We start from the raw sequence: 13591 nt of genomic DNA, 5'->3' as shown, positions 1-13591 counted from the left end.
CGAAACGCACCAGCGCGGTCGCGAGTGACTGGCTGTGTGCGCTGTATCGGGGACAATGACAAAGTACGTGTTCGATAGTTTCCTCGTCGCCGCAGTGGTGACACGCAGCACTATCCTCCCATCCGCGTCGGAAAGCTTCTTAGCAATAGTGCTGAATTACATGCACCATTTGTTCCTATTTGTTGACAAAAAATGAAATAAATACGTAAGTGAGCAGTAATGATTAGACGGCGACTGTTTGGCCATGTTTTCTTTATGACTATACAGGGTGTTTCATTTTAGCTGCACCAAATTTTAAATAATTGCCTGTGGCAGAAAGCACAATTATAATCCTTGATCGATGAGGCGGCCATTACATCCACGAGAAATCAAAACGCCCAATTGAATAATTAACATAATTATGCTAATTAAATTCTTAACTAATTATTTTATGGCACATCTTTCAATCTACGAATTATAGCCGCTGAGTTCGCAAGGCGTATCCAATTGGAACGAATTCTCAGGACTGAACCAGTTTCAAGATATTAATTTTCAAAGTGTCCAACTAAATGCAAGGGCGTTCCAGTTAACTTTGTGCTTCAATGCATAAAACGGTGTTTTCCTCAAAAAGTTAACTGGAACGCCCATGCATTTCGTCGGACACTTTGAAAATTAATATCTCGAAACTGGTTCAGTCCTGAGAATCCGTTTCAATTGGATACGCCTTGCGAACTCAGCGGCTATAATTCGCAGATTCAAAGATGTGTCGTAAAATAATTAGTTAATAAGGTAATTAGCATAATTATGTTTATTATTCAATTAGGCGTTTTGATTTCTCGTGGAAGCAATGACTGCCTCATCTAGTAGTTTAGATCAAGGATTATAATTGTGCTATCTGCCGCAGGCAATTTTTAAAAATTTGGTGCAGCTAAAATGAAACACCCTGTAAAGACCTGCACACCTGTAAATAAAATAACAAAGAAAGAAAGAAACAAACAAACTAAGCAAGAAAAATCACGACTCTTGCTGATCGATTCTGCAGGCTGCACACCACAGGCAGGACACAATTGGTGCTATCATAGCAGCTTCAATTCTTCAATCACATTTACATCGTTTCGAGACGCTGCTAAATACGCTAGAAAGGAAGGTGCAGCTAAAACCATTCACACACGCGCGCACGCACACAATCAGTACAATGAATAATGCTTGAGGTAAATTATCGGCGAGAAGGCAGCCGATCGGCTCCCCACGTATGTTCGTTATGAGCCCGCGTTAGAAACACGCTTGCTATTTGATAGTCACGCACTTTAGCAGAGAACTTAATGTATCTCACCTGCGTCACAAGGCCCGTGGTGTGGACGTTCCCGAAGCTGCCGTCTGGTTGCTGCAGCTGGGCTACAGGTCTGAGTGCATCGTGGACAGCTGCCGACCGACCTCCAAGTTGGTTATCGGTCAAACAGGCCATGGCCAGCACGTTGATTGCAAGGGAGTCCATGACAGTAGCTGCAATTCGCAGTTTATTCAATACGCATACATCGCCCACACACTTGTCTAGTATACGTATACTGAGAACTGGAACGGTGCGCTCAAATGTGCGTTTGGGTCGTCTCTGCCGTTGGTTTGAGACAACTGAAATGTTTCGCGTATAACACCTGCGTAAATATTTTTCAGCTGGCAGACTCCTTATTATGAAGTGCTGTGTCTTGCTATTATTCTATTATTTTTACGTTTGAAGACATAGATTACAGACATTCGCATGTCTGTAATCTATGTCGACAATTTTTAATTCTTTGCTGTTGAGGTTCTGCGACATGCTTTTGTACCTCCTCGCATTTGATTGCAATTTCTGTCCTTGCTGTATTTTAAAACAAATTATTCAATTGACAGTACGTCGTCTGTACCTTTTGCCAATGGTCCCTGCACTATCCTTTGGCTACGGGGCCACACAGATTGTGCGTAGCGTGTCAATATGACTGATTAGTAATAAAAATAACTCTGAACTAAGGATTTGAACTTAAACGCATTATCAGAAGGCCTGGTCGGCGCTGATTGATCACGTACATTTCCCGATGTTAGTGGGTGATTCATTCATTGCCATTTTCTTTTGCTTTGGAAGAGCACACGCCATGGTTCTTAGTAACAACACGCGAGTGTCAGCACTGTGGTTATGACTGCACTAAGGGCATGAATTTTCTCAGCCAGGTCTTACGGATCATCCCCGCGTGCTTGCACAATAATTATTCGAAAAATTGGGCAGCTTCACTTCACAAATTTTACCGTAGTTATAAAAGGCACAATAACGGAAATCTTCCGGATGAATCCATCTCACTTCGGGCTCTTAAACGGCGACAACCAAACCGTCAACATACAGTCGTCCTTAGATTTCGACCCCATGGGTATTTCAGTCACTATGTTCGGAAACAAATGCCCTGACCATGCGATCAGGGCTCGAAATTAGAAAAAAAATCATTCGTATAAAAATTGTTTGCCATTGGGTCATTTATTTTTCTGATTATGCGTTCACAAATCGATTTATCGTGCGTACTGCTTTCAGAAGACGTGCCCTGGCTGAGTAGTGGCTGAGCCACCTTTTTGGATCGTCCAAGTATATAGTGTGAGTTATAAAGCATACAAGTCTTCATAATGTACAGAACGCACGATTTGCTCAATGACGTATTTTCTTTTTGGTTCCTCATTCGTTTAGCTTACGCTGTAATGAACTATTTACGAAACAGCTCTTCGGTGTATCACCATTATAGATCAAGTAGCGGCTGCGTCGTCCCGAAAAAATCCACATCGCGGTATAATAAAAAGAAACATGCTGTCCTATATATTTTATTGCTCCATGGATTTCCAAAGGATTCAGAACCAAAAGTGGGAAAACTGCCGAGCTGTCACAATAGTAGCACGGTGTCTGCGGCGCTGTGTCGCCGCCTTTGCAAATCTAATACTGACGCTCTCTTATCTCATCCTCCTGACCTGTCGTCACGAACCATGCAGTAGACAGCAGCTGGGCTCTTAAAATACGCTGGAACTGTTGGCGTGGCTCAAATGTCCAGCCACTCTGATGGATGCGCGTGAGCACGAGAGTATAGTGAATATATTCTAGTTCACTATAACGAGAGTGTCGTCACCTGGGCTTTCAGCTGCCAGCTCTTGGACGTTCGCCATGGCCATGTCGGTGAGCTTGCGGCCGCGGTCTCCGAGCGAGCAGACGGCCAGCAGCTGGAGGGCCTCTGAGAAGCGGTTGCGCGGAACAGGGTCGGCCGATTTCTTCCGCAGTAGCACGGCAAGATTGCGGCCCCTCGGGTCCCGGATGGGCTGGCAGGATGCGGATAGCGCCAGAACGTGCAGCGCCAGCTGTCCCTTCTCGGCCGTCCTGTCGGGGGGACGCAAAAACGCTTCTTCAGCGAGGCATCATCCTCGGCGCTTGTGGTAACGTTCAAGGCACTCAATGGGGAATCGATGGTGTCAAGCGATGCATATTCTTAGAGTTTATTACCCAAGCTTGTCTGCCTGTCACCGTGAGTGTTTGATTGAACAAAGGTTCTCGCTAATGAAGCGGCGTATCACCCGGCCGCCCCCGAAGGAAGCACAAGAAATGAAAAAGAAAATTCTGAGGTTTTACGTGCCGAAACCACGATCTGCTTATGAGGCACGCCTTATAAGGCGGGGGACTCTGGCTTAATTTTGACCCCCTGGGGTTCTTTAATGTGCACCAATGCATGGTACACGGGCATTTTTGAATTTCGCCCCCATCGAAATGCGGCCGTCGCGGCCGGGATTCGATCCCGCGATCTCGTACTTAGCAGCGCAATGCCATATAGCCGCTCAGCCATCACGGTGAGTTAAGGAAACACGAGAACATATATGTTACAGGTGCACTAAGTGTTAAAAGGGTGGCGAGAAGAAAGCCAGTGAACTCTGCGTGGAGGTCGCGGGCGGAACTTAACACTGCGAATAAGCGATCTGGGCCCGTGTCCACGAAAAGCTCTTACGCTAGAATCATTCGCAAGAACACATTCTAGCCAATCCTGGTGTAAGACATGTTATTGGACAGGTTTAGCTGAGCGTCGCTTACTGTCCGCTCCGCTCAGGTTTCACGCGCTGAGGCACAGCGTAGAAATTGATTGATTTCGATTTTTTGATAAGCGCGTCTCCCTCAGAAGCGAGTGACGCGCTGTTAAATTTCTTGGCTAGATTTCGACAAAAAGCCGAGTGGACGCACCGTCACGCTCCACTCAATCGGGGGCCGAATTTATAAAGCCTTTCGTTCGTAAGAGTTCTTTGCCATTGGCCTGTCTCCTTCGGTAATAATATGTCCAGCATCAGTATTGCTGAAAATTTTTTCTAACAAACAATTCTAGCGTACGAGCTTTTCGTGAATACGGGACCGGTTTAGTGTTGTGCGCAGGCTCACTAGTATTACCGCTAAGCGTATGTGTGTAATGTGTAATACTTCTGAGTGGAGCAGAACGTTTACGCTCAGCTAAATCTCTCTATTAGCGGAGGTGGCCGGATAATGGCAAAGACCACTTACGAACGAGGGGCCGAATTCATAAAGCTTCTCGTTCGTAATTGCTCTTTCTCATCGGTTGGCCACCTTTGTCGGTTGGCCACCTTCACCACCTTCACCTGAAGGTGAAGGTGGTGAAGGTGAACTGTATAATGGGCCCATCATAACAATTGGCTATAAAATAAAATGGTCTTACGGACAATTCTAGCCTAAGAGATTTTTGCGAAGGCTGTGGCTAAAGGTACGTCCGACGTCTCCCTTCAACATTTTTTAAAGGTACGTTAGATGGATCCGGCAGTCTTTTTATGGATGCACGTTCGACACGTCTTTTTGATTTTTTTTTTCGAACGTTTCACGTTAAGATACGCTGGGAATAAGCGTTCTGGACAGCTAAATACATGTTTCAATCGCGTCAGCGTTTATTCAGTGTGTGCTGTGGTGCAGCGTGCATGTTTCGGCGCAGCCCGCGCAGATGGGTGGGCTTCAAAACAAATCTTACAACTGCCGCATGTGTTTCCATAGAGCACACGAAAAAAACCAAAACAATCGGATTAAAAACACACTCCATTCAGTGCCCCCAGACGCGATACTATGACAACGCGTGATTATCGCAAATAGAGCAATGCTTCGCTACCGATCCGCTGAGTAAAGAAACAAAATAATAATTCTGGGGTTGTACGTGCCAAAACCACGATATAATTATGTGGCACGACGTAGTGGGGGACTCCCGATTAATTTTGACCTTCTTGAGTTCTTTAATGTGCACCCCATGCATGGTACACGGGCGTTTTTTCATTTCGCCCCCCACCAAAATGGGGCCGGGATTCGATCCCGCGCCCTCGGGTTAGCAGCGTAACGCCGAATCCACTACGCCACCCCGACGGGTGATCCACTAAGTGATTGGTGGAAATCAGTTCGTGTTGCAGCATTTCACAATTACGGAGATGTTGAAGTCAAAATTGCAATCCAGAAATTAACACAAACGTTAACTAACGAAAGCAGAGACGCGCAACTCTTCTTCGTATAGTAAGTTCCGTTGACTGCTCTGCAATTCGCGTTCAGTTTTCGTTCCCTAACAGGCGCTAGTGACCGTTGCCGTACCATTTCCTTTATCGCTCAAAGCAGTTCTTTCTTTGAGCTTCTTCTACAGGTGGCTTTATTCATATCGCTGAGCAGGCCACTAATGAAAACTTAAAAATTTGTAGCGCAAGTTGCGACGTCGTATCAGACGTCGTGGTTCTCCTTACGTGTAAAAGCGTTTTCGGCCTTCTCAGTACAATACACACACTGCTACTTTGATGCACTAGCTTCGTCTACATAAAGTAGCGAACGCTGTAAGGATGGGGCTCTGCGCGGATGTGATCGACAATACACGTGCAGTAGCTCGTTTCGATGGTGATCAGTACCAACGTGGTTGAAGGCTCGCGTTTCTAACGATACATGCAGTAGCTGTTTGTATTCAATGCGTTATATTAAAGGTTAGAGTAGAACTTGCGTACAACGCACAAGAATTTAGAAACGCCGAAATCAACAAAAGTCATGCGGCAGAAAGCTGAACAGTTTGCAATCAGTGGTTAATGTTACAAGTGCAGAAACTATCGCAAGTTGGCCGTCTTGTCATCGTTGCGGTAAAATCTCTCATTGTTACGCTGGGTACCTGGGTTGGATACCAAATCACTAAATGTGTTCTTATTTTGTTTCTATATTTTGACTGCAACAGTTTGCCTGACATGGCGAAATCCTTTTCGCCACTTACATCTCACAAGGCAAGATGACAGGAAGCAGAACGTCATCACGGCATGCCGGACTACGACACGCATCAGACCATCGGTTTGAGTAAATTTCTTGCGCCGTTATTACGTGTGCTAAGAACACATGCAGAAACAGCGGAATAAACGTACATGTATGTATGACACGACGTTGCATTAAACCTGGCTGTCGAGCGGCCATGAGGACGTGTTGCTTGCTGTCAGTTGCAATTATCAGCTTTAAGGGCGAATATGTTTTGGCCACGCCAGCGACACTCCCCCGCCTCCCAATTTAGAGTTAAAAAAAAACAAAAACAAGTCAGCTGAGGTTATAAATAAGATCCGATGAGGAGTAAAACCCTGGACCGCAGTGTGGCAGGCAGAGACGTTACCGCAATGGCCACCGCTAAAGCTGGTCAACTCATTTTTCTAGCTGGCGTATTAACCACTACCTCAAAACTGTTGAACAGATTGCCGGAATATTTTCGTTGATTTTGGCGTTTTGAAGGTCGATTCTAGTGCGATATACGTACATCATACTCTAACCTCTTGCCCTATAAGGTATTTAACCCCTGGAGACGCTTCCAAACGCCTGTCTTGAAATAGCGCGCAACGGGACGGCACAACAGAAAGGAAGACGAACACAGGCGTGCTATATCAAGATGGTTCTCATGTCAAAATACCAACTAGGCAAACTTTCGACTATTTTATTCTAAGCGCCTCTTTCCTTAGAATAGTTGGCCTTCGCCACGCTATAGCCCTGATTCCCGTTGAAATGCGCTACGGCACGTACTCATCCCTATTGTTTGCGCAGGTTTCTAGCTGACACTTATGATGACGGGAACGTATGCATGTATGATAAGCAGCTCCGCACGTATTTGAACCACTGTATTCTGAAGGTAGTGCGAAGCTACGCGGAATACGGTTGCGAAAGGGCGTTCTCCTTATGGATCCGCCAGTCCACCGGACCTTTAAGGTGACCAAGTGGATTGTTCGCGCGTACATCCGACGCAGCTTTAGACATTTCGTTTTGTGAATACGGGGCATCAATCCTAAGCCGTGAACAAGCCGGTTTCAAGTTTAGTGCGGATAAACTTTTTGCGGTGTGGCAAAATATGCATACCTTAGTGTCCGTAAGAAACAGAGAGGGCCGCGGCAGGTCAAACGTGTCACACCAACTGTTTACTCAGCGCAGCGTGTCACTGGCGCAGTTTCAATATATATACAGCATTAAAAAATATATGTGTCGCAGGATAATTGTGCGGAGCTCTTTACTCGAGGCACATCCTGCTTTCACCTACAGCAATAGCTGTGGAATGATCGGTGCCCGTTTTTTCATGGCGTTTGGCTGTAGACGAACAGTTACTGTACCAGATGCAACTTCCCTGAACGCGCTTGGCGCCAAAAAAAAAAAAAAAAAAAAAAAAAACTTCATTTCACTCTCCATCGTCGTTACATGAAACACGTGGTATTATTTTCCACCACTGCGGGACCAGTGCCTCGCACGAAAAAAAAAAAAAAAAGACAGACGGGCGTTGTGGCTTCATACCATGGGCTGCTAGTACAACAATAACGACAACAGTAACACGGCAACAACTTCTCTTGTACACGCACGAAGAAAAAAGAGAATGTGCGCCCAGATGCCTAGTTGCGCGAGCAAACCGCCTTCACAAACACCTAGGCGAAGCGAGAGCCGGAGTAATCGAGGCATCGTTGCTTATTGGCTGCCCCCTGATAAATTGCGGCTATTATTCACTCTGCCAAGTCGCCTTTTGGCGAACGCCGCAGGAAGGCGCTCGCGTCGGCCGACTGTGCAGCCCAAAGCGTACGTGGGGAGCTGGACGAGCAGCTGGTGCTGCAACTCGCGCACGTGCAGCAGGGCCTCCGCCGAGCAGCGGTCGAAGAAAGCCGGATCGACCAGCGCCAGCGCGAGCGTCCGCTGGTGCGCCTCGCTGGGGCCCCCCGGGACCTTGTACTGGTGGCACGGGTGTGTCTTCAGCCAGGATCGCGCACGTCCTAGGGCCTCCTCCTCCGTGGCCAGCAGCCCCTGCGAGTCCGGCGGCCCGTCTAAAGAGCCACGAAAGGGGCGCGCCCGCGTCACTTCTCCGGAGAGCACTGCGACAGCGCGGCGAAGACTGCGAATTCCAAGCACGTACTGCGCGCGGCGACAGGAGAAGGAAACTATAATGTCCTCAACACACCTGCGGACCACGGTCGCCGATACAAAGAGCTCCTCCTGGAATTAAGTTGCCGTGCTCGAAATGGCCAGCCTTTCGTTAGTGTTCGTTTGAATAACTAATAAGAAACTTTGTTCGACGGACGTTCCGCGTGTTTTTTTTTTTTTTTTTTTTTTTTGTGGAGAAAGAGCATGCTCTTTGTACCCTACCTTTGATTCCCGTGCCTCTTAAAGAAAGAGGGGATGCAAAATGCTTTTTTGTCAGACGTTTGTTGGAGTGGGCCACCAATCGAATGCACTTGCTTAAGTGTCTTTGCACCTTTATAGGAAAATGCTTAAACAAAAATTAAAGGAAAATAAAGGATCTGTATAAGCCTCCCTTGTCACTGAGAAGGTCTATGCAGCCTGCTGTGCTCTTTCTCTACAAGGCTTGCGTGGATACGGCATGCCCATGTAATGGTCATTGCGCTTCTAAACCAATGGTGCCAAAACAGCCCGATATTAGTCTCGCAAGTTGTACACGTTGCTGAATGAATTCTTTATACTTACAGCCTTCCACAAAGACTGGTCGGCTTGTGCAAACGTCTACCTAATTGTCTAGTTCATTTACCGTCCGTGCGTAACTTTCCGCTTGGCTACTCCAGGACTTAGATGCGCTGGCAGGGCCTTGAGAATACGTGATATCGCGATATATAGCGTGAGATGCGAGGTCTGGCTGTGCGCTGCGCATGGTCATGTCTGAAGCCAGAATTCAGTAGTCCTGTCTGCATGCGATACACCTTACATATGAGTTCCATTTTTACCCCCCGCCGTAGCTCAGTGGTTATGGCATTAACGTGCTGAGCATGAGGTCGCAGGTTCGATATCAGCCATTCCGATGAGGGCGGAATGCAAAAACGCCCGTGTACCATGTATTCAGTGTACGTTAAAGCATCGCAGATGGCGAAGATTAATCAGGAGTCTCCATTATGGCTTGCCTGATAATGAGATTGTGGATATGGCACGTAAAATTCCAGAATATTTTTAAACATAATTTTTATGACGCTTAGCTTTGTAGTTAGTAAAATTTTGAGAACTCAAATGGGCTTATTTGAAAGACACGGATTTATGGGTGTAAACAATTAAAAAACGTTCGGTATCTGGTGCCTTTGCAAATATAACCCATCATGCAAGCAGACTAGCCATCATCATCAACAGCCTATTCTATGTCCACTGCAGGACGAAGGACTCTCCCTGCGATCTCCAATTACCCCTGTCTTGCGCTAGCTGATTCCATTTTCCACCTGCCAATTTCCTAATTCCATCAAATCACCTAGTTTTCTGCCGTCCTCGAGTGCGCTTTCCTTATCTTGGCACCCATTCTGTACCTCTAATGGTCCACCGGTTATCTACCCTACTCATTACATTGCCTGCCCAGCTTCATTTCTTTCTCTTGTCAACTAGAATATCCGCTATGCCCGTTTGCTCTCTGATCCACACCGCTCTCTTGCCTATCTCTTAACGTTACGCCTAACATTTTTCGTTCCATCGCTCTTCGTGCGGTCCTTAACTTGTTCTCGAGCTTCTTTGTCAACCTCCAGCAGACTAGGCATACATCTGACTAATAAACGTATCGAAAGTCCCCCAAATTTTGCGAGACAAGCCTGATTCCCGAAAAACATCCTGAAAGTTTCGGACAAAATGCAGTTATGTTCGAGGTGAGTCATATGATCTGCTGATATTCCGCAGCACTGATATATATATATATATATATATATATATATATATATGGGCTGCGGAATATCAGGAGATCGTAAGACTCACCTCGAACATGCTTGTTGCGTCCTTTCTTTAGGTACTATATATATATATATATATATATATATATATATATATATATATCAGTGCTGCGGAATATCAGCAGATCATATGACTCACCTCGAACATATATATATATATATATATATATATATATATATATATATATATATATATATATATATATATATACAGCGTTTAACTCGAAGTATTGGCCGGGTTACCGGCGTTTGTCAAGAATAACTTGTGACAATGCTGGTCCTCGGCCATAACGTGATAGTAAAAGTTTGTTTTCTATATATATATATATATATATATATATATATATATAGTAACTGAAAAGAGGACACAACAGCCATTATACGGTCCGGCTGTTCTATTTCCTCCATTGCAATGGCACAGCCTACAGAGATCCAGCCTTAAGGCGGTGCAGCCCTCATGGCTTCTCGCCGTCCCGGGTCCCTCCTGTCAGGGAACACTGTCATGAATACGAACACTGTCATGGATACGCTACTAAGGACTGTCTCAACCTGTATACGTTGCGAAGTGATGCCGTCCATGCTCCCTTGGGCATGACTTCCGCTGCCCCACTAGCGCCGCAAGTACCCCCGCCGCATCGTCAGCGGGCAGCGTCAAGGCCTGCACGACGGCTCCAGGGCCGTACAACACCGGCGATCGTGCTCAGGCTATCGTCATGCTCTCACAATAGCTCCAGTAGCTCTGTCATCACATCTGCACATGCAGATGTGATGACGCTCGTTTCATGGAAATGCGGTCGCACCGGCAAGCCGAGAGCGAGTACGTCGCAGTCTACATCTACGACAAAGTACGACTCCTGGAAGCTTGCGGCCTGGTATGGTCATCTCCGGTAGCCAGAAAGCGTGTCGTCGATGGCATATATGACTCGACGCACGCGTTCATACTGCTTGTGCAGCCAGTCGACCATGAGTTTAAAGCTTTCGTCCGTTGAGCTGTGGAGTTGGAGAATACCGCATGGCCGCGTGTGGCCGTTACTGCACAGGAGCACGCTACCTCGCGCCTCGGATACTTTGCGTGCGGATGCCTCGGACATGGGTACGAGAACTGCCATCAAGCCCCATCTCAGGCCATTCCCTACCAAACGCGGCCTCTTACAAAGCTGCAGGTACGCGTCGACGACATAGGGGAGCTCACTTCTCTTGCGGACACTGGAGCTGAGCGTACGGCACTGCATCGACGCCACGCCGCAGTCCTACTGCAGTTCTGGACCGAGGCACCCCTTCGTGACATAGGCGCCACCGTGATGCCTGTCGGGGCGCTGGACCTTCAGCTTCACAATGCAGCCGGAAGCAAGTCCCTTGGCGCGGTTCCCGCCTTCTGGGATCTGCCCGCCGACCATATTCTGAGAGCTGATCGATTACTTCTTCTTTGGCAAAGTTTGATTCACCATCGAGGGCGGTGCAGTAAACCTTCGCCCCTTGATCTCGAGTCCTCGATCTACACAGGGTTCCCAAGAGCCCGAGGCCCTTTCTTAACCATAGCAGTCGTTGACGCGGCATTCGCTCTCGTCCATGATTAGGCACATTTAGGAACCGGCTTATCTCATATACTAGAGGTTTTACCACTCCAGGCTCCCGACGGGTCCTCGGACCACAGAAACGAGATACTTTCTGACCCTTCGGTGCCACATCTCTGGTTCTCAGAGCAGTCATTGGCCGAAGGCATGGCCTTTCGCGCCGTGCTCAGGGACATCTTGCTCAAGATACCCAGCTCAGATCATCATTATCGAAGATCTTCCCATGCGGCCCAGGTCTACCTATCAGAGGAGCAAGAGACTACAGGTCTCGACGCACATGCAGCGGTCCCCTTTCTGGAACCAACCACCTCCAAGTGCGCAACGACAGTGCTCTTGCAGTCGGCCACGACACAATGACCAGGAATTGCCCTCTGTTCTATCGTCGTTCATGGATTACCCGGCAGCACACGGCATTTCACTGAGTTCGGGTAACTCTAGCGCACTGACGAAGCTTGGTGCGTCCGCGGTAACGCTGCGATCATGCACATGACGAATGAGCAGACGGTTTCGCTGCTTGCACGGCACGTCAGTACGGCCGGCGGCTCCTGTCCAGGATCTCCTGAATCTGGTTGTCTAGGACGTCCAGGATCTCTTGGCGCGCTTTTTGAACTACGACCGTTCCGAAACAGCCAATGCCGCCCGCAAGAGCCATGTTCGGCAGCTTCTCCTTCCCAGAGCCATCTGCGGCAGCGTGGCCAAGTGTGATTAAAAGAAGCGGCACTAGTGCGGAGGTGCTTCCACGGCGGAGGATACATAATATAATGTCCTATTCAGCAACAATGGGGGCGAATTAAAACAAACGATTGAGGAGCTTAACCAAGAAAGTGTAAGAGTGGTGTTGAAAATTAATATGCAGAAGACAAAGGTAATGTTCAATAGGCTGGCAAGGGAACGATCATTCAGGATCGCCTGTCAGCCTCTAGAGTCTGTAAAGGAGTACGTTTACCTAGTTCAAATAGTCACAGGGGACTCTGATCATGAAAAGGAAACTTAAAGAAGAATTAAATTGGGTTGGAATGCATACGGCAGGCATCGCCAAATCCTTACTGGGAGCTTGCCACTGTTGTTGAAAAGAAAAGTGTGCAATAATTGTTTTCTACCGGTGCTAATATATGGGGAGGAAACTTTGAGGTAAACAAAGAAGCTTGAGAACAAGTTAAGGACCGCACAAAGAGCGATGGAACGAAAAATGTTAGGCCTAACGTTGAGAGACAGGAAGAGAGCAGTGTGGATCAGAGAGAAAATGGGGTTAGCCGAGATTGTAATTGACATTAAGAGAAATAATTGAAGCTGGGCAGGCCATATAATGCGTAGGATGGATAAGCGGTGGACCATTAGAGTTACAAAATGGGTACCAAGAGAAGGGAAGCGCTGTCGAGGAGTGCAGAAAACTATAGGTGGGGTGAGTCGAAGTTATGAAATTTGCAGGTGTAAGTTGGAATCAGCTAGCGCAAGACATGAGTAATTGGAGATCGCAGGGAGAGGCCTTCGTCCTGCAGAAGATTGGACGAAGGGTTCCCAAGGTTCCCAGTCGACCATGTGTTTAAGGCTTTCATCCGGTGAGCTGTGGAGTTGGAGAATACCGCATGGCCGCGTGTGGCCGTTACTGCACAGGAGCCCGCTACCTCGCGCCTCGGATGCTTTGCCTGCGGATGCCTCGGACATGGGTACGAGAACTGCCATCAAGCCCAATATCAGGCCATTCGCTACCAAACGCGGCCGCTTACAAAGCTGCGGGTACGCGTCGACGACATAGGGAAGCTCACTTCTCTTGCGGACACTGGAGCTGAGCGTACGGCACTGCATCGATGCCACGCCGC

At 47.5% G+C, this 13591-nt stretch overlaps 1 protein-coding gene across 6 annotated transcripts in view; it reads right to left on the bottom strand.

The window, feature by feature from the left end:
* Positions 1 to 13591, bottom strand: part of LOC119435519 (cobalamin binding intrinsic factor-like) — a 303054-nt gene that overhangs the window by 252010 nt on the left and 37453 nt on the right. For 5 of the 6 annotated variants that reach the window (XM_049672692.1, XM_049672712.1, XM_049672716.1 and 2 more), the window contains exons 2-4: positions 8073 to 8310; positions 3114 to 3358; positions 1313 to 1482 (exon numbers count right to left, since the gene is read on the bottom strand). In XM_049672692.1, coding sequence (XP_049528649.1) covers positions 1313 to 1482; positions 3114 to 3358; positions 8073 to 8310 — 653 coding nt within the window. The remainder of the gene's footprint in view (positions 1 to 1312; positions 1483 to 3113; positions 3359 to 8072; positions 8311 to 13591) is intronic. The other variant, XM_049672697.1, reaches the window with a different exon arrangement.

This window comes from Dermacentor silvarum, chromosome 1 (assembly GCF_013339745.2).
Source record: "Dermacentor silvarum isolate Dsil-2018 chromosome 1, BIME_Dsil_1.4, whole genome shotgun sequence".
Lineage (NCBI taxonomy): Eukaryota > Metazoa > Arthropoda > Arachnida > Ixodida > Ixodidae > Dermacentor > Dermacentor silvarum.
The sequence above is the reverse complement of the archived record's forward strand: the minus strand, read 5'-3'. Positions and strand labels throughout refer to the sequence as shown.